Genomic DNA, 22,220 nt, shown 5'->3' with positions numbered 1-22,220 from the left:
GCACATCAACAGCTGCATAATTGCCTCTCAGGACAAACCAAAATTAAGCTGAATTAACCAGCAGCGCACAATAGAAACCAAAACCATGGGTCACCATGAAGCAAAACAGTCCAACCCTGCCCAGCCTGAAACATCTCCTGGTTAGATGTCCCAGAAGAAGGAACAGTCCTGGCATGTAATTAATTCCATAGGCCCCTTGTCTCCTCCCTCCCTATATCCTCTGTGGCTAAGTTAAATAACCCCACTGGGAATTGGGATCCCACTCTGATCTAATGAAACACTTCACATGATGGGATGCACGGAGCGCAGCTGGCTGAGATGACGACACACATTAAAAGCAAGGTTTCAAAACATATCTGTGCATGCATCGTTATACATCTCTAATCGTCAGCTGTCTGTGTGAATTATTTCCTCACTAAGAAGTTTGGCAGCTGGTGAGGGATGTATACTCTGGGATGAGGGGAAGTAGGTCAGTATTTTAACACTTAGAATATTTGTTAGAAGGACTGTAACAGTGTAACAGGATTACTTTACTTAATAAAAAACAAGGCTCTACTGTATAGTGATCAATGGAAGCACCCAAAGTGAAATCACTCATCTGTGTCGGGAAAGCTACAAACCACAATACTCACTTAACCACACCCTCAGGACAACAATGCCTCTGGCCATACTCCCTCATACAGTACAAGAAAAACATGCTTTAGGTTTCGAAATTCCCTCAAATAACAAAGTAAAGCAAAAGCATAAATCACAACATTTAACTTTTAAACATTATCTCATGCAAGCACAGTAAACCAGCAGCCACACCTCTATTTATTTACACGTTTAAGTTGATATAATTGCATCTTGTACTGAAAAAGACCGAATGTGTCCACATGCAATTGCTTATATTCCACTCAATCCTTCTCCTTACCTGTTAACGTAATTGTTCCAAGCATTGGTAGAAGTCCAAAAAATCCTTTCTCCCAAAAAACTTTTAAAAATAAATAAAGATGCAAAAAAAAAAAAACCTGGAGTTCAAAACTATAAAATCCTACACTATGTAGCCTTTTAGCGTTGATTTCTTTCACTGCGGACTAGGTTAACTCTCTTTCACTTGGCTCCGTCCTTATTATTAACTCAGAGGGCAGAAGCTGTGTGTGTCTCTCTCTCTTTCCTCCAGTGGTTCTCAGTCAGTATGAACAGAAATCAGGGCTCCACACACATTTCAATAGTCCCACACACGTCATGCTAGGACCACCCCTACCTCCCTCCCACCTCCCTTTCTTCAGCTGTTCTGAATGAACCCCCCCCCACACACACACACACCACCCCCACCTCTTCCTCCTCCTCATCCTTTATCCGCTCACACTCCCTCAGACCTGAGCGTCCAGCCTGAACAAGTTGAGCTCATCGTGTGACCTTTTGAGGAAGCTTTTGTCGTCCACTTCTTCAAAAAACTATTGTACATGTACAAACCACCAGCGACCCCCACCCCAGTCCCATCTATTCTCCCCACTGTCACGTAGACGCAAACTTTACACACATTGTTTCCTCGGATGGGCGCTCTACAGGTGTCCTCTCCGGCCTTTGAATACCCATGACTGTCTTTTAAGGAAAGACGTGGGTATTCATGGCTATGTTATTTCTAAAATAGCAACTGTAAAACAGTCTTGAGCGCCCCCATCCCCCCTGAATCCCCTCTACTCCACTTCTTAAGGAGGCCACCAGGCTTTCCATGCAGTGTGTCGTGGCTCACGTCACCAATCATGTAGAGGAATGTTGATGGAGGAAACCCAGAGGGAAATCCAGGATTTAATATGGATGCTAACTGCACTGTATGGAAATTGAGACATCTTAGTACACTGACCTCAAGTATGTTCTCATTTAAAGCACCAAAATCATGAATGGGAACTGCCATCAAGTTCCAGCCTGCCCCCTGTGAATGTTAATGGGGCTCAGTTGCTCCAATACAGACACATTTAATTCGGCTTTTGTCTGTGGGGCAAGAGAGACGACAAGGAATGCAGATAAATCCTCAGGTAAATACCAACATAATCAGATCTGTCACACTTTAACATTGTCCCACAGGAATGTGTGAACTCCACCTTAGCCGGCCCCCCAAATGGGTGATAACAGTAATCAAGCACCGTCTGAAAGCGGCCGCCGAAAATGTTTATGTGCTTGAGGTTTAAAGTGTGAGAAAAAGCATTCACATAGAGGAAGTTAATCGACATAGAGTCTAGCCGAAGCAATCAAGGTAAGTGTCGGCTCCAGAAGTGAGACGATTGAAGAGTCGGCTCCGATTTTTCAGTATATGCTATGAAAAAAACATTTCTTATAGCTTTTAAACCTCCAGAATGTCAGGCTAAAAAAAAACCAAGGCAAACCAAGGAACATGGGCAAGAGAAATATTATTTTCTCCTTATCTAACACCACTTCCTGTGAGTTTTTTATCAGCTTTACTAAACTGAGTCAGTTGTGAAGGAGTTATTGGGCTTGCAGACAATCAAATTGTAAAAAAAAAAGACAAGAAATCAACACTGGAAAACTGTGATCTTAAAAAAGAGACATGCTTGAGCTGTAGAAATCATTGCATAGGCTCAGCAACAGAGTTCATCTTTGCAACAAAGAAAAAAAAACATGTGTAAAGGGACCAGTATGATTTTTATTAGATTGCCAAATACACTGCCATATAGACAACATATTTTAAAGGGAAGGCAGTAAAAGAGCCCAGATGTCTGCCTACTTGCAGCTCAGAACCTTTGCACCAACTATTGCAGCTTTCTGAACCATCAAATCTATTACCAAGCAAGAATGAGAAAACATTTATTTTGGAAATTTGCCTCCAAAGTTCCCCAACACCTAATAAGAAACAATACAGTCACAAGAAGGCTGGAAAGTACCTGTCATCAAGCTCAATATGAGGAGATGGTTTCCAGAATTTCTCAGTTTTACTTTAGTCATTTGATTCTCTTTTATTTACTTAAATAGAGTTATAAAGCATTACACTATTATCACGTTATGGATTAAACCTTCAGATTTTTGCTGATGAATGCTATATCCATGATCTGGTTATAGTAATATAGAGACTTATTTTAACTCTAACTAAGAATATAACTTTAATCCATCTGTGCAATAACAGGTTTAGAGTGAGAAAATCTTGTCATTACAGATTAATTATTCTGATGCTGATCACCTAAAAAGAATTTCATTCAGACACACCAGTGAGTCTTTCTTTATTTGAATCATCCAAGTTATTCGGTTACTGACTCATTAAAGAGTTATTTCACTATCCGTCCCGTACAAAGTGACCGCTTTGACAGGATACTGTGCTGAGTGAACACTGAGTCAGACCGAAGGGAATTTAGATAGAGTGCCTCCAGTAGGTCAAACCACGTCTTCCTTTTCCCTGCCAGCTTCCTTCATGTGACTCATCCACATCAATCACATTCCTGGACTTCCATACATGCTGAGACGTATTGTATTTAGACTACACTGTATGGGAAACACTGAAGACAATAAAGGAAAGATCCCTATCCCCTTTAAAATGACCATTATTAAAAACAGAGCAGAGAACAATCAACTCTAAATTTGTCCTGCTGCCAAAGATGTCTACAAAATATGCTGGCCTGGCCTGACTTGATACTACTGCAATTCAAATGTACTACATATTTGCACTATTATGTTTGCCTTAATATAAACTTAAGAGCACAAAGTAATTACAATTTTGAATCCAGCTGAGCTGCCGTTGGCCAATAATTACAAACAGCAAGAAATCTGCAAGTTTGGAGCCAGAAATCCTTCAAATACACAGAATTTGATTATTTTGTTTGTTTTTTCATACAAAGAAAACCATAAAGTATTTACATTTGGGAAGCCCGGATCTGATTGTTTTACATTGCTTATTTGAACTTGAAAGGAAAGTATAAAAAGGAGTATAAAAAGATCAATTACATGTTTTAGATCATTCAATAAATGTTTAATATTAGACAAAGGTAACCTGAGTTTTTAATTTCTGATTGAATTTATTAAATCCTACCTGCCTCTGTCTGAAAAAGTAACTGCTTGAGCTTTAGAACATAAACGTATAGCTGGACATTTTCCAGTTGAGAGAAGAATTCGTGGTTGGATCAATTACAGCAAGTCATCCAGGTTGTAAAGCAACAAAGCAGCCACAGACCATCACACTACCACCACCGTATTTGAGTCTTCGTGTGACGTTCTTTTATCAAATGCTGTGTTAGTTTTACTCTAACATGTAACGTGACTAAAACCTTCCAACTTTTGTCTCGTCAGTCCACAGAATACTTTCCTAAAACTGTTGAGGGATCTTCAAGGTGTTTTTTTGTGGGGTAAATGTGCGACGAGTCTTTGTGCTCTCTTTGGTCAGCAGTGGTTTTCTCCTTGGATCTCTCCCATGAATGCTATTTTCGCCCAGTCTCTTTCTTACTGTTGAATCATGAACTCTGACTTTAACTGAGGCAAGTGAAGGCTGCGGTTCTTTAGATGTTGTTGATGCGCTCTAGGAGTGATTTTCCTAGGCTGGCCACTCCTGAGAAGGTTCACCGCTGTTACGACTTTTCTCCATTTGTGGTTAATGGCTCTCACTGTGGTTCACTCGAGTCTCAAAGCCTTAGAAATAACTTTGTATCCCTTTCCAGACTGACTTTTTGTTTCCTGAGTTTCTTTAAATTGTTACTTTTTGATATCTTTTACTCTGCTTCACTTTTTTTTTTTAAGAAAATGTGGTCAATCATAGTTAACTTTTGATTTTACAATAGAGTCAGAGGAACAGTTACTTTTTCACAGCACTGTATTTAAATGGTGCAGTGTTTATATGCTGTGTTAGGGTTGAATATTTCATGAAATGCAAATGTTGTATAGCTTTAATGTTGGGTGAAACAACAAGTGTCTTTTCCTTTAATTAAAACTTCTATTTTTTACTACAAACAAAGACCAGTTGTGTTGTTACGTTATGCTGTGCAGTACATGCCTCGCATATCTCGATAAATCGGAAAACGTGCTGGAGTTCAGGAATGTTTGAGGAGGGGTTCTGAGTGGTTGGGCGGGTGGGGGTTTAGGGTGCTGGGTGGAGGGGCTTTTTGGTGACTGTAAATAAGTGAGTGACATCATTAGATAGCACAGAAGAAAGTGCCTCATACTCCTCCAAGGGCTGGATTGGGTGATATTGAAATAATTGGAGGAAAGGGAAACGAGGCCAACAAGTGTGTGAAACTGCCCTCAAGATCTGAGAGATTTTTTCATTCAGTGACTTTCCTGCCTTCCACATTTTTTAATTCTTCTTTCTCCTTTTCAGACTGTAGTTTATTCCCCAAATCCACACCGCAATCCCCTTTAATCCTACCCCACTAGTTTCGCCTCAGTCTCTTCTATCCACTTTAAACCCCATCCCACCCCTTCCCCAGTTTGTGTGTGGGCCAGAGGGATGGATAAGAATGTTGGACAGGAAATAGTCACTTCTTGACATCACAGTTTCCTCTTCCCATTTCCTCGAGTTACAGTCATTCTGTCCTCTGCACATTCTGTCCAGCAAGCTTTCCGTTTTCTTACTGAGACCGTACATTACGTGATGTCGTGTGATGAAGCGTACACCGTGACTGTGATGCCTCCCATGTTTTTGTTTAGTTTTGCTGTAAAACAATGGGACAGTCATGTTTACAGCTTTCAGTAATCAGGGAGAAGCTTCTGGCTCCACTAAATTGAATATTGACTTGCACGCAACTGGCTAATATCACATTTGAGACAATTAAGCTCACTTCCTGTACTGCTGGTCTTTCTTAAGTTTTATAAAGACAAAAAGGGGGTTATAAATCTGGGCGAGGAGAGACAGTTCTCACAAAGTAGTATGTTTAGCCAACAGCTGCCATCTGATCTACACTTTCCTCTGCATTCCTGAAATATCTGGCCCAGCAATTTGGCATTCCAGTTGTTGTTATGCATCATCTTGTCTTGCAGTACAGACTGGAATGTATAAACGGAGAAGTGGAGATCTTAAGATCTCCTCCTAGAGGTTGAAACCTGTCAACATTTACAAATGAATGGAGATGAATGGTGTTCCTTTACGTCAGCTGCCAGTTTAACAAGAATGCAGGCTTTCATGTGTGTTTTGCTTCACTTTAATCTGCATTTCAAATGAATGTGTGCATTGAAACTAACTCCAGATAAAAGCTGTGTACCAACCCCCCCACAAAAAAAGCACAATGCTGATTACTAAATGTTGCTCAACCCAAAGGTGGCTCACATGTTCAGGTTCCTTTATGATCTTTCTCGTTGCTCATCCTCCTTTCTTACTCCAGTGTCTGTTTAACATTAGCTTTTGGCAAATATTCATTTACCTGTGACTGATGTATAAAAATGCTGATCCGAACCCTACATTTACTTTCAACTGATCGTTCAAATCAAAGTTTTCTTGAGACGGCTCACAGAGGGAAATAATTCCACAACAATTTGGATTATTTGTGACTTTTGTTGATACAACTGCTGGTAGTCTCAGTTGTACAAGTATCAGGTATCCTGCACCAAGACGGTTATGCTAAATGTCTGCCAAAACACGTGAAAAACCTCGTCTCACTGGCTAATTCCTGGTACCTTTTTAAGAAGCATTTTGTTCTCAATTTTAAGGTACAAATGACTAATGATAATTTATGGATACATACTGCTTAGGAAGAGTCTCGATAATTTCATTAAAGAAGGAGGGGAGGAGGGGTCAAACATATTTTGGGCCCATTTTCAGAAGAAGGTTAGGGAGGGAGAGGGAGATTAGGTTCCCTGATGCCGGAGAAGATGAGAGAGGAGTGCCCATGGAGACGAGCAGGTCCTGTGGGGGTCTGAAAGCTCTGATGGGAGCCTACCATAAATATCTAATTATTACTGAACTGTTAGGTCCGGTGCACTGAGGACTATTACTTAAAAGCTGCTGAGCTGACAACCTAATTTAGTCATTTCATATGCTGTGGTTTGGCTCAAAAGCTCTAGTTTTTGAATATGGTGGATTTTGAAAACAACACGATTACGATTGTTTTCTTGCATGAATTTTAATAAATGATCAGGAATTTTAAGAGTTAAAAGTGTGCAGCTGTCAGCTGCATATTACACCATCATTTTTTAAACAGCCAAAAGTAATGATAAATAATAAATTTCCTCTTTGTGTGACTTTTGCAATAAGCTGTAGAAATGTAAACACAGTGAAAATTTAAAATAAAACATATTTGTCATGTTTATCAATGCTTTTTAAGCATTGATAAAGGTACCTTGATGCTGTTATCAAACAAAGCCAGCAGAATTCAAATAGGTGCTGAGTTTTCGAATCAGATATTTGTGCTTATAGAACATTAGAATTGTTGGTGGGAGCCATTGGGGGAAAAATAATGTTACATTTAAGAATTTATATTTCTTCCTCATGAACAGGGAAACACAGACATTATTTATTACCGAAGAACTTTAGACACTCCTTTAATTTGCACACAGGAGTCCGCGGGATCTTCCAGCAATGGTGATGATATTTTCCAGAGAACTGATTAGGCAGTAGGTGGCTAATCTCTAATCTAGAATATAATCAACTCCAGACCAGGTTAGGTTTACAGCATAAGCTACCATGGTGATGTGACCTGGCAAGAAGGGAATGAAAATCAAGAAAATCCTGCTTTATCTTACAGGCTTAAGGATGTTAGAGAGAAACAAAACAAAGCAAAAACAGGAACACAGAAAAATGTCACAGAAATGTCAACTTAAAGTGGCGAGTATTCAGCTGCTCACATCTCAAAGGTCATAAGATGAAGGTTTTAGTCTAGGAATCAATAATAAGGCCTGCTGCTGACATGACTGAAAGCAGGTATAGGAAATCAGAGCTTTGAATTGAATTCTGAACGTACCCACCCAAAATCCAACAAACATCGGTAGATTGGTGCTCAGCGGGGTATTGCTGTCTGTTCCTCTATTGCTGATCATGTGGACTTTTTAAAACTGAGCAAGAATTAAACAGCTGCAACATTAAACATTTTGTTACCCCTATGAGCTGCAAGCTATGCTTGACTAGGAGGGGAAAAGCCTCCTGCCTGATCAGCAGCTGACAGCTTTCTAATAGGGTTCTCTTATTATCTCCTACCCTGAAGCACCCACTTCATACCTAAAGACTAAATAAAACATGCAGCACAAATGGACATAATTGCAGTCATAACTGCACAACGATGGATCTTGGGGGACCGAGGGGCTTTCAAGCACTCCGGTATAAAACTCTAACACTTTCCTGTGGGACATCTTCCTTTATTTGTAGCTGGAGAAATCCTTTTGACATCTCAAGGCAAGTTAATGGATTGCAGCCTCCTCGCACTCACAGTACAAATCAAGAGCGCACGTATTCCTTCCAGTACTGTAAAGGCAGTAGAAAAAGATGCACAAAACATCTGAACCACAACTGTCGACTGTAATGAGTATTGTCAGTTGGAATGTAAAAGTAATATGGGGCAGGAATCCAAGAGGAGAAATCCAGCGGCTGGATTGTGTTAGGAACTCGAAGCTTTACTGGCAGAGATCAGACAGAGCTTAAGTGGAGGGAGAGGTCCCTTCCACAGGCATGATGAACATTTTGGCAACGCAGTCATTTATTCCCCGGAGCCAAGCCCGAGCAAGCCCATCCTGGGATGAAATCATGGCTTCACATTAAACACGATCACACACATGCCTACCAGACTGCAACACAATGTTAAAGTTTACACCTGCAACCAAAAAAGTAATAAAAACGAAGTACAGGAAGACACAAGGGAACTAGCAGGGACCAGCAGCACTTGAAAAACCTTTGCTTACTTTACTTTTCCTTGTGCGACAATCACTAAGCTCTGACGAGGAGCTGTCGGTATTTATTAGCATGTCCACTACTTTTATTGTTTAGTCTATAAGACGTCAGAACAAGCAAATGGCTTAAGCTCAGAGTGATGTCTTTCTAAACAACCTATAAACCCAGAAGTGACTCAGCCTAATGATTATAAACACATTTCAACATAATTTCTGAAGCAGCATTTCTGAAGTGAATGACAGAAAGCTTTAAATCCAGTTACATTTCTTAAAGTATCTAAAACTGATACGCACACACACTTTAATGAATGCGTTCTTTAAATTGACTTCAGTTTGGTGAACCGCACCCACCAGTCCCGTGGGTGGAATGTAACAAACAAACACGGATGATTTGACCAGCGAATGATGTCCGGTCGCACTGCAGATAAACAGGCATGTCCGAACGCATTCACACACTCACACAGTCAGCAGTATCTTCCTTCTGAAGGCTTCCACAAAACTTAATCTGTCCTCTTTTTTTTTGAGTCTGTGAGCCATCTGGGAGGGTCTCTCAATGCTCTGGCCAGTGAATTACCTCAGCTTTCATGTCATTCTTTAGGCTCCCATTACACCCCTAACTCATCCACACCCCTGAATCACACATGCAGGCTTTTATGCACATCTAAATGGAAAACAGAGCACATAAAAATCTATCCTGTTGCTAATATAATTAAAAAGTGTACACAAAAAGCGATAGGGGAGACAAAAAAATGAAGTGATGTTGATGCATTTGGAGCTAGTTTTGTAGGGTCGAGGCCTTGCACTGGGTTACGTAATCGGTAGCTGCATCATTTATGTTGTTTCCTCTCTTTACCTATTTTTAATCTTCCTGCCTCCAAAAATTCAGAGTGCCTCTTCAGAACTTTACAAACATGCAATATTTATTGAACTCCTCTCTGTCTACCTGGGATAGTGTCATAAAACCCTTAATTTCAAAGCCTCTGGCAGCCTTAACCTCCTAGGACCTGGCGTCCACATATGTGGACATCACATTTTGGGTTGTTTAGACCAAAATACGAAATTTTGCTCTACAAGGGCCTGATATCCACTTACGAGGATGTTATACTGCCACTGTGCTATTGGAATTTTAGACCAATATCCTCATATGTGGCTCTTATTTTTCTCAGAAACAAAATTTTGGTAAAAAAAAAAAAAAGAATCGGGTAATTCTTTGTTTTTACATTCATCAGGTCCCAGTCAGCCCAAATATCAAAGAGCAATTAAAAACGAATGCCACGGAGGAGTTTGGGTCTTAGGAGGTTAAGGAAAGATTTTCAAATAGAAATGTAGAGAATTTCCTATCACATTTTGATAAAAATATAATGGCCCTATAAAATCTACACTAGACCACACATTTGCTCTTTCACAAATACTGTGCTAAGTTTTGAGTAAATTGGTACTAGGTTGAATTCAGTTATTTATATGCTATTTATTTATATACTACTTTAGTTAGTGGCTGGTTCATGCGTGTTGACTGCTGACAAAGGTACTGGAAATTGAGTTTGACATATATGCTAAACATATCATTTCTAAACATATATCCAACATATATGTTTTGCTTCTTGATCACCTACATATGGATTTTTATCATATTAGGAGGCATCTTCAACGAGGCCACTACACTACTGGCTTGTGTGTTATGTGTTTGGGGAGTTTCATGCCTGGGCTGGCCTCCTAACTATAAACACTCTGTTTTACCTGATAGAGAGAGATTATGGTTGTGGGTTTGCATGTGTGTCGGGTCTTTTGATCTACATCCAGTCTTTTGTTGTTTTTTGCTGTTATCGGAAAGATTCTGTTTCTCTTCCTGTCTCCCATAATGCATTGCTGCCTTTATCAGGCTGCGCAAGAGGAAGAGCGCTGCTGGGATGTGAAATTCTTCCATACCTTTTGCTCCTCTATCTTCTCTCTCTGTGTATTGTGTAACTCTCTTCCTTTCACTCCCCTGTACTCTTCTAATCTGTAGCCTTGAAAGTTCTTCAGAACCTCTGATGTTTTCAGTTTTTTGTCTTTTTTGTTTAGGTCCGGCTTACTGAGAACATCAGGTGGAATGGGGTCAAATAAGACATTGTTTTTTTTTGTCAAAGTCAAACAAAAGACAAATTTGATTTCTTTTTTTTAAGAAATATTATATATATGCATTGGGTTCAAGTGAATCTCCATGTAAATTTTTAACTTTCCAATTTGGAACAATTAGCAGGGTGGACCACGGATCTTAAGCCTGGGTGAAGGCAGTGCTTTAAAGCAAATTTGTGTAACGGCCAGCACAAAGTGACTCCTCTGGCTTTAAAAAAGCCCAAATTTAAAGAGGTTAAGGATAAAATTACCAAGTTTTTCACTTGATCTGCGACCTTCAGTATGTACCTTCCTGATGGTCATGGTCTTAATCGCTAGTTTAAAGACTTAATTAATAAAAAAAAATCTTGAAAAAGAAGAAAAATCAGGGTATATTGTTAGAGACACCCCTCATTTATCACAGATGATTTTAAACTGACTACAGCCAAAAGTCTAAGATCGAGGGTTAGAAAATCAGGTCTTCAGAAACAAACGAGTCACTTGTGTTTAAAAAATTTAATTATTTTAACCTAAATTAAATTATTTGGTTTTCTACAAATAAATTAACTAATCACCAGTTTCTATTTGTGCATACGACCCAAGTACATCCAATAAGGTAAACATCTGAATACCCTCTTTTCTGCTCTATAAATTTCCAAATAGTGATTAAATTAGAGTACAGGGCCACAGAAGCAACTACTTTCCCAACAGAATTACTCGCTCAAGTCTACATGCCACATCAACTCATACAATCTGTACTTCGGCACTGAGAAGAGTATTGGGTTACTCTATGGATGGACAGATTTGCTTCATTAAATACCTTATTAAATAAGTTATTTGACAGAGTAGTATGTGACATATCTCTGTGTTTTAAGTAGTGTAGGGTTACTCCTTCCCCTGGGCCATAACATATTATGAAGTGCACAGGTTGCTTTGTGCTGGGCCCTGGGTCATGGCCTGATAAATATTTAAGGAGGGCGTACGTGCCCTTGCAGCCATCCCAGACTGAGCGGGACACGATAGAGATAGCATTAAAAATAAACAAACACAGCTTTGGTGATGGACAGGCGCTGCAGGAGATGAACAGAGCAGGTTGATGCACATGTTAAAACTAATTTACACAGTTTATTACTGTTTAATGCTTTTAAAAGATAACTGATTTACAATTTCCTTAGAATATCTTTCAAAATAAACCATTTCTCTTTAGTAGGTCTCATTTGTCAGAAAATAACAAATGAGGCTTACTTCTGTATAAAGAATTTTCTACCAATCAATATTTTTATATTTTCTTTTGGGAAATAAATGTTACTCTTAATTTTATTGAACAAAATAGTTAGATTTCTGCCATTTTTCAAGAGATATATGTATATTCACAAAAGAAGCGAATGCAAGTTCAGTTCGAATCCAGTAAACTGCTAAGCTAAAGATGAAAAAAGAGAGTAAAGGAGTATCTTGGTATGTGGGCATGTAAGAGCGAGTGTGTGCGGCTCCAGTGAGAAAAGCTCATGTAACTGTCCCTTGTGTGTTGACAAAGGGATTAGGTTAGTATCAACTAGATCATGCAAAGCCATGAAGACATTTGCACACAAGAATTCTTCACGCACACACACTGAAAGCAGACCTCACACAAACAAGCTTACCTTCTGCTGCTGCTTAAGACATAGGACAAAACCCCAGACACAAACACCCACACACATGGTCACCGCTTAACCACATTCACCAAAGAAACAGCTCCCAAAGTCACACACAGAGTAAATAAACACTCCAAGCAATACAGAAACACACACGCATACACACCTTCTGCTAGCGTGTTGTCCTCCGAGTGTCCGTTCAGGCTAGTCATGCTGGAGATTTGTCCATTCTTCTGCAAAGACTGAAAAGAACAGCAAAGAAAAACAAATAAATACATTTCACACATATAGCATACTGCTGTTAATTCTCTTTAAAGGGAAAGTTATGTGGATACACATATATTTCCCAACTTTAAGATATCTGTTTTCCGTTTGCTAAGCATAAAGCTAGCATCGGATATAGCAGCTTAGCTTAGCACAAGCTAACATAAAAACTGGAAGAAGGGGAAGCATTTACTCAACAAGTAACACAATCAAACTTAACTTAAAGAAACTTTACAGATTCTTTAATGTTGCTTATGTTTTGTCTGTGGTCACTGTGAAGCTAGGGCAGCAAGAGACTCGTTTAGCTTTCTGTAGCTTAGCATAGAGACTGGGAATAATTGGGCATGAGGAGAAGCTCAAAGACACACCACCAAAACCTCGAAAGCTTTCTAATTATCAAGCGTTATAGTGTTTGTTTAATCTGTAAATGGGAAGAAATGTAAAACAACAACTGGCTTAGCAATAGAAATTGCTTGCTGGAAGTATTCCTTGGCAGCAGGCTGTCTGACCACCCACAACATTAGTTAAACTCCCTATAAAACCACAGACTGTAACAGTTTGTTTATAGATTAAGCAAACAATATTCAAAATGTTATTCCAAGAGCTTTCCAGGTGTTGGTATGAGAGTGTTGGAGCTGTAATTTGACCCAGCAAACTGTTTTCATTTGTTTCCTGTCTTTGTGCAAGAAAAAACCTCAAGCCAATTTAGAAATATTAAATACCAAGCTAGTTTTGCTGGTGAATTGAACAAACCAGAGTTTGTTGATGCTACTGAGCCAAATTTTTTAAGTTAACAAAAAAAAGCAAAAACTATGATTACATGCTCCTTTTTTTTATTCTTAGTGATTCATTAAAAATCGGATAGTAATGATGTAAAATTTGGGTTTGAGTCAACTAACCTAATGGCCTCTTTGCTCAATAGCCTCTCATTAAATTAAATTAACATCAAATTCACCACACTGAAGTAATTATTTTACAAAGCAAACAGTGACCAAATCTTGAAAATAGCTACAGTAATTTTTTAGTACTCAGAAAAAGAGAAAATACACCAAAATCACAGCAATAATTTACTGGGTTGGTTTTTTTTTTAAAGTGGCTTTTCTTACTTGTTTTTTGTAACATGGACGAGTGTGTTAACAGAGTTAACAACACACAGCCGGGTTCACAGGACTCTTATCTGAGGATCTGAGCATTGACAGTTTTTCTGGCTGCCACCAACTCTGACTGACAGGTGGACAATTGCAGGCAGGCCCAAGCTTTTGTCCTTCACAGCCTGGGGAAAAGGAACCAGAGCCTCCCCACTGAGGTGCTAATATAACTAATGGACAAGTCGGGCTCTATTCCCGATTTCTCTAGGAAAGCCCTGAAAAATGACACCACGAAGGAAACAATCTGCTTGGGACAGGTCAGAGGGATGAACTAAAAGAAAATGGGACCAGATTAGGAGAGTGCAGGGAGACTCAATCATCACCTGGAGGGATGACCGACATGGTGGTGTAACCACTTGGTGTACAAGGACAAATGGAAAGGATGAGGACAACAAGACAGGAAAAACAGATTAACAGATTAATTCTTTTAGATTTAATTAATTCTTTTAGATTTGAAATAATGAAGCTGAAGTTTGATCAGAGAAATTTCCTGCAATGTTAAAGATTAGCCAATAGATCCTTGGCTGACATGGTTTATATTTATGGTTTTATTTGATCTGTGATCTTTTAAAGTACTAATCTTATTTTTTCTTTTCTGTTAGCAAGAACACCAACTTATGACATATGGCTTCATTATACAGAAGATCTAGATGTACAAAAGTCTCATAATTGCCTCTGAACTCTGTCAATACTGCAACCATGAACATTTCAGTACACTGAACTTTGTTGAATTGGTCAAATATCTTACTTGTTTGTATTGGCTTATAATGAGCTGTGAAATCAGTCATCTGAAAACATGTTTACTTGAAAAGCACAATGCAGTCTAAGTTTTAATCATCGCCCAGCTCGTATAGCAAAGTTCAGTACCTCATCGTGAAGTCATGAAAAATTTGATTCTTCTTTCACTCGTACTAAAACGTTCATCCATCCAGGAATGTGATACTCGAGTGAAAATTTGCCAACCGCTTGTTTGACTTCTCAATTTTCTATACTAGAAGAAAGAAAATTTCTAATCCTTATCTGATTCAAAGGCTGGTCTGATCTATTGAAAAGAGAAATAAATGACTCAAAGCCAACAAATGTGAGTTGTTTTTGGAACTGTGAGGCCTGTTTCACAATATGTGCATCATGCAAGCTGCAATTTGCTGCAAGACATCATTTTTTCCTTTAATTTTGACATCTTTCACCGATTAAAACCCTAACTACAACCAGTGCATGAGCTTTCAAACACAGCTCTCAAAAGTTCCTGGAGTTTCTGAGCAACAATGTCTGTAGGATCCCACCGTCTAGATCTGTGTCTAAGGTTCGCTCGCAAAACAGGGTAAAAAGAGCATTTATACCCCATTCATGTAAAATGAAATCTTCACTCAGTCAAATGCTTGCATGCAGGGGAGGGTGGGGCTGTCATTTTTGTCCTTTTCAAGCCATCAGGACCTGTGATCACATTTAGCACGTGAGCCATCAACTCTCCTCCAACCCTGCGACATTCCCAGGATTCCTTGTCCCCTTCACCAAAATTCCACAGGTCCACTAACACCTGACTCCACCTTCTCCAAATGTTCACGTCCCTTACCCGAACATGGTGGGCAAGGGAAAGTATCCCTAAGAATTTATGCATATTTGGAAAGAATTTGCATCTCATAATTTTGAAATGCAATGAGGGTGGTGGTTGTGGGTGCAGCGTTTCTGGTCATCACACAGGATTAACCTTGCAATTAATGTCTGGATGTCTTTTTATTATCACGTTTCTCTTTTGTTTTTATTTCTAATCACAAACGGTTCAGTTCAGTTTTTACCAAAAACTGCTAATGCTGTCTATCCTTAACTAAAAATAAGAAAGTAAAGTTGATTCATAAAGTGTTTTTCACAGACATATATCCACAAACTTATTATCAAAGTAATAAAAAGTGAGAACAGTCAAGACCCCACAGTTTAGAAAAATAGTGTTAGAGGAGAACTCAGGCTAACAAATAAATTCCTGCCAGATAAATATGTGGAAAAGCTGTTTAATGCCGAGCCAGAGATACCAGCCCTTAAGCCTATTAAGTGACATAGTATGGTCAAAGGCCAACCTGATACCATTAAAAGATCGTCACAGACCTTTAAAAGGGAAGTCTCAGTGGAATTGATGAGGATAAAAAATTGTAATTTACACAATAAGCATCTGAACTGAATTTTTCCAATAATTTGCTAATAAATAGGCTTATTATTACCACCAGAGCTGGCTTCAAGATGAGGTTTATACTGTAGTTCAGCAAAATATTTAAGAAAATTCAATTAAAAAAGTTTGCATTTGATATAATATCTAAAATATTCAAATATTGAAATTTTTCTCTGGTTGGGTATATATACACATGAATGGATGGGCATGTAAAATTTGGGAACATGTAGATTTAATGTCATACTTTATAGAGAAAACAAATGCAAATTCCTATAGAAACCGCAGCGACACTTAACAATCAATTTTAAACTTGGGTTGTCTTTAGATTGGAATTTCATCTACTTTACAAATCTCTGACCTGAACCACATGAGCAAACAGATGATATCTTAGGTTTATTTTGCATCAAATTAGTCTCAATTTTGCTGTTTATGCCTTTTTTAAATCTTACCCAACAATGATGCTAAGCAAGGATAGGGTTTCTTTTTGTCAAGGTTTTTAATGTCATATGAAAGGCAATACTATCTATGTGCATCAGCATGTGACCAGGTAAGGATAGACATTCAGTAATGTCATATTATGTCATATATACATTCTTGAAGATTGAAAATTTTCTTGGTATTAAAGGAATTTTTCTTGCATTTTATTATTGCATTGAACTGAAAGTGAACCGGCCCAAACACTGAAAAGTGGTGTGACGCCTGAGTAACTCTGAATTTCTTTTCGAGTGTTTGGACGCAATCAGTCACCGTTTCACTGCCAGTTGTGCATTTTTTGATGTCTGTCTGGTCAGCATGGTGTGCCACAAAGATCTAAAGACAGACTTCCTGCTCGGGAAAAAAAGTGCACAAGGAATGGCCACATAACGAAATGTCTGCTTATGAAAACAACAGCATGGAAAAAGTAATCTCCTCTTGTTTTTTTCCATGCTGTTGTTTTCTCTTGTCTTGTCTCCTGTGTAATATGATCAGATTTAATTTAGCCCAATGAAAAACATTTGAGAAGTCACATTTCTGTCTATGAATAGATTTGATTATTTTTGCTGTCTAGAATGAGACCGCATAAACTGACAAAACAGCAAGATAAGACACAGCACACATGAATGCATATGTTTACTTGTAGTATTCATGCGGTAGGGTAGCACAGAGTCAGAGAGAGCGAGTAGTAGTAAACACCTTCCTCTCTTACAGCCCCTTTCACCACTTCTAACATGTTCCTGTCTCATGTTCATTTATCCCAAGCAGCCTAGCACTCACAGAGTGATTTCATCTTCCCCTTCCTTTTCTTCAGCCTCTTCCACTTGAGGGATTACACATGCATTAAGCACTTTTTTGTAGCACTTACCAAACCTGCTGAGTCACCATTTACACTTGCAAAAAAAAGCTGCAGTTTATTTGAATTGACCTGCACTGGCAGATGGGCATGATGTCTAACATATCAGAAACCAAAGTAGAGATCTGGTGACTGTGGAGGTCATTTGAGTACAGTGAACTCACTCTCATGCTGAAGAAAGCAGTTTGAGATCATTTAAGCTTTGTGACTGAAGTCAGGCAACCGTTTTCTATTCTTTTCTTGCCCAAATTTGGTGAGCCCATGCAAACAGAGGACAAAGGAGGGGGGAACAACTAAGCTGTAGTGCCTCTTCACCTCACTGTACAATACCTTGTGCAATACTTTTTGTAAATAGTCAACAGTGCAATAGACTCAATACTTGAAATGTGCAATTCACTTGTATTTTTATTTTTTATTCCTATTTATTCTATTTATCCCCTTTGTATATTTTATTTATATTTGTTTCTGTATTTATATATGTGTGTGTGTGTGTGTGTGTGTGTGTGTGTGTGTGTGTGTGTGTGTGTGTGTGTGTGTGTGTGTGTGTGTGTGTGTGTGTATATATATAACAATTCTGTAACTGTAACTTCGGTCGTTGCTGTGCTTTTTTTGGAAATCGAATTTCCCAGAGGAACCCACCCGAGGGATTAATAAAGTTCTATCTTATCTTATCTTATCTCTTAACTACAGCCTCGGTTTCCTGTTCTTAGCTGACAGAAGTGGTGTGGTCTTCTGCTGCTGTAGCACATCTGCGTCAAGGTTTGATATGTTGTGTCTTTAGAGCTGGCTTTCTGCATACCTTCACGGTAATTTTGAGTTACTTTTGCCATCAACAAGTCACTTCTACCCAGAAAGCTCCTGCTCATGGGATATTTTCTCGTTTTCAGACCATTCTCTATAAATCCATGAGGTTTAGTGCACCTTCATTAAAGGAATTATTTAAATTGTAATTAGTCTGTGAAAGCAAAAGGATTCAGAATAGATTTTCTTTGTGCTTTCACTTTTATCTTCATTTTATCTATTTTTTTCCTATACCTCTTATCTGGCTCTTTCATTTACTTCTTGGCTGCGCCTTTGCTCATCGGCTCCAGCATAGAGACAACCTGCTGTCTTCTAAATCACTTCACAAAGGGCAACAGAGGAGATTTATATCCTTTATACAGAAAGCAGGAGAATGGAGCTAATGGGGAAAAAAAGAGGGTGCCACCAATGGCATGTTACTTCTTAAAACCAAGCATGTAGTCTAAGATATTAAGTTCTGTAAATAAAGTTTGATGACCCTCCTTTTTCCTTTAAATCTCTAGATAAAATAGTCCAGGGATGTCTTTAGGATGTTATCTAAAAGTCTACAGTTAAATGACCCTTGAATTGTTGGTGAAATTGATTTAGGAGCTCACATGTAGAAAAACAGCAGAATCTTTTGGGTTTATAGTCTGGATTTATTACAGTCTAATCGAAAACACCTGTTCTTTTGAAGCTCTATCGCAGACCTTCCCAAAGTGTGGGGCCCGCCCCCTAGGGGGGGCGCAGAGCCATTGCAGGGGGGGCGCGGTATGAAAGGGGAAAAAAAACCAACGCTTGAACACTGCTAGCACGGGGCGCCCACACAAACGCAAAGCAGGAGATGAAGCATAGCTGAATATGTTTCCAAACCAACTTCATTCTAAGCCAAAGACTAGAAAATATGGTGAAGCATGTCTGCCCTTTGGTTTCACCTGCACAAGTGCCAAGGTAGGCCTCCCCTGCAGAACTGGTTTTCCCTTTGTTGGGAGCACACGCTGGGCTCTTCAAATCAGGGACAAACAGTAGCCCACATTCTTGATTTTTAGTTCACAAACACTTGTTGTAATGACTAACTACTCCTGACATTTTGGAGATGTTAGCTCTTTATACAGTAAAGTTACAGTGGGATACAAATAATATCAGGCTGATCCTGCCACGATTTGTTCCCCCGGTTCAAATCACAGACTCCTACAGCTGTTTATGTTTTTAAACCCATTTTGCACAGAGAGGCATTTTTTGAAAAATGTATTGATAGCTATGTTGAATATTATTACACAGGAAAAAAAACAACTACATGTAAAATAATTACACGGTGACGCCTCTGCCTTTCTAAATGGAGCAGTGGCGTGTCCAGCGGGGTGGCCTGGGGTGATGATGATCAGGCCACCCCCTCTACCAGACTGGCCACCCCAGGTGCCACCCCGAAGCTAAAACAATAAAATTCAATCAAATATCAAATGTACGATTATGTTTTCACAGTGAAGCTCAGATATCCGAGTGTAAGTGAATACAGCATCAGCTTCTGCACTATGAGCATAAGGTTAGCAAAGGTAGGACTCGGAGAGCCAAGCACGAAAGACAGCACCGCAGAAAACAATTTTTCGGCGAAAGAAAATGAGGAGAGAATAAATGTCCCTGTAATTAATATTAAGTTTGTTGAGTTTAGTAAACTTCGGTGAAATTAGAATACCAAGGAAAAACTAACACTTAAAGAATTATTGCAACCATCGAATATTTCAGACAGTAGGCTACTGGGGGGAGCTAGCATAAGAGTTATGAGTTATAAGATATAATCCAAGTCGTAACATAGCTGTATGGAGCTGCAGATTTGGTTGCAGGTTAACCTAGCTGGACTGGCCATCGGGCATTTGCCCGTGGGCTGATGACTTTTTTTTTTTGTAACGGCATGAACAATGAGAGTGGTGGATTGGCCAGATGCTGGCCGATGTGTAAAAATAACTCAGTTGTTTGGTGGTGGCTATGGCGGAGCTTCCACAGAGGCCAGCAGGTGGATGAGGGAAGGGGAGGCAGGAGGAGAGACCCGAGGCAGCCGCCAGTCCGAGTGTCAGGTGAACTGAACTTCAGGTAAGAAGTTATGACCTGCAGTCTATCTGGGTCAGATATAAACCAAGTTTAGGGGTAGTTTATTTTCGTTGTGCTGACTTTTTACAGTCAGTTACAGTAATTCGTACTAGCTAGCATGACAGAGTTTCTATACAGCTGGGTGGGTGCTATGATGTTACTGATAGTGAACTTTATTTTATTCATAAGTTTAGTTAGTAGAGTTGCCAATGGCTCCTTAAAAATGGAATGGTCCCTCATTCAGAGACAATATTACGCGTTTCGTATTGAGATGAGAAGAGACACAGTTTGTCCCGTACTTTCGCTATAATGAAAAAAAGACACAAAGCTGGAGTTATTCTGTGTCTTTGCTGCACAGCTGCCTCTGCTTCTCTCATTCTCTCCCCCTCCCTCTCCAGTTCCTACTTCAATCATGAAACTGATCAATGATCAGCTGATCGGCTTTTCTGATCGGCTGGGTTCCTCTTTCTGGCGCAGAAAGAGGAACCCAGCGGATGTCGCGGTAAACAACAGCAGCACGTTTAAGCTTGATCAGCTGTTGTTAGAATTTATTTAACATTAATTTCTAGTATCAGCTGATGTTTGCTGGAGCCACAGCTGTAAAAACTGCTGGTCATGATTTCGGTTTGGATTTGTGGTGAGAGGGAAACATGAAGATGAAACCAGGAGATGTCCTTACTGAATCATCAGAGCTGAACAGGTGATGGAGAAACAGGTTCTGAGAGACAAATAACACCAGGATCCTTTTCTAAGTAGCTGACAGCTGGTAACCGTGCCCGATTTCTGTCCCAGTCCAGCCCTGCAGGTTAATACTGGCAGTGTCCCCATGCCAGCTGACTGTATTTCATCATCAGCCAGTGTTGTTCTTTATCAATATTACCAAAGTTTACCATACGGCAGCATAGAAAGTATTTACTTGCTTTCAGGTTTCATTCAAATGTTAGTCTTTTCATTTGTTTCCCCACTTTTTTCCTGTTTCAAAATCAAACACCAGTTTATGAGAAGATTATCTTCTTTTTTTAATACGCAGATAAAGTTTTGCATTGGCACTGGCTAAAAATGTTCGTATTTTAATATTCAAAAATGTTTTGCCCAAAACATATGTGCACTATATGTCAGTAAAAATACCATGCAAATATTGCTGTCCTTGAATGCTGAATAAACACTGACAAAGCACTGATTGTATCTCTTGTACTTTATCAACGCAGTATCTAAAAACTTTGCACCGTAGTGGTTAAAATCTCATTCTAATAAGAGTTAAAAGCGCATTCGGTTATTAGGTTTATAGGGTTATTGAATTATGGTTAATGGTTGGTAGATTTTTTTTAACATTATCTGCCAATTACATCTGCCACCCTTCTCCAAATCTGTGCCCCTACCTGGCCCCCCCAACAAAAATTTTCTAGACACGCCACTGAAATGGAGGGACAGTAACTGCGTGTGTGTATGTAAGCGTGTAAAAACTGAAGATAGTCATAGTATTTTGTCTCTATCTGCCATTCTGCAATTCATCTCATGTAAACAATACACACAGCGTGACGTGAAAAAAGGCACATACCTTTGACGTTGTGTGACGAACTCTGTATTCCTCGTCCACACGTAAACACAAAAAAGGAGTTTTAAAAAACTGCGTTTTCGGTGATTCCAAACGCCATTTACATGTGGATGAAACAGCTGCGTTTTCAAAATCATCCATGTAGGTGTGGACGTAGCGTAAAAGAGTTAGTAGTTTATTTTATTACTACCTGTAATTTATTGCAGATTACTTGTATTTGCTTAATTATTTACTAAATGTTTGAGGTGTGACATAAACCGCAATGTAGCAAAATATGGGTGTGTGTGGTTGGAGGATGTGTTTGTGCGTGCGTGTGTGCGGGGGAGGGGCGCGGACATTTTTCTTGTAAAACAAAGGGGGGCCCAGCAAAAAAAGTTTG

General features: G+C 39.2%; 1 protein-coding gene across 2 annotated transcripts in view; it reads right to left on the bottom strand.

Moving 5' to 3' along the window:
• akap12b (A kinase (PRKA) anchor protein 12b) overlaps positions 1-22,220 on the bottom strand; it is a 53,489-nt gene that overhangs the window by 10,329 nt on the left and 20,940 nt on the right. The window contains exon 2 of one of the 2 annotated variants that reach the window (XM_082506596.1): positions 12,685-12,760. In XM_082506596.1, coding sequence (XP_082362722.1) covers positions 12,685-12,760 — 76 coding nt within the window. Of the gene's footprint in view, positions 1-913; positions 1,200-12,684; positions 12,761-22,220 lie in introns of those variants that run through there. The other variant, XM_082506597.1, reaches the window with a different exon arrangement.

Source organism: Aulonocara stuartgranti, assembly GCF_965226115.1.
Source record: "Aulonocara stuartgranti genome assembly, chromosome: 15".
NCBI lineage: Eukaryota > Metazoa > Chordata > Actinopteri > Cichliformes > Cichlidae > Aulonocara > Aulonocara stuartgranti.
Note: the sequence above shows the minus strand (reverse complement) of the source record. Positions and strands in the feature narration are given on the sequence as shown.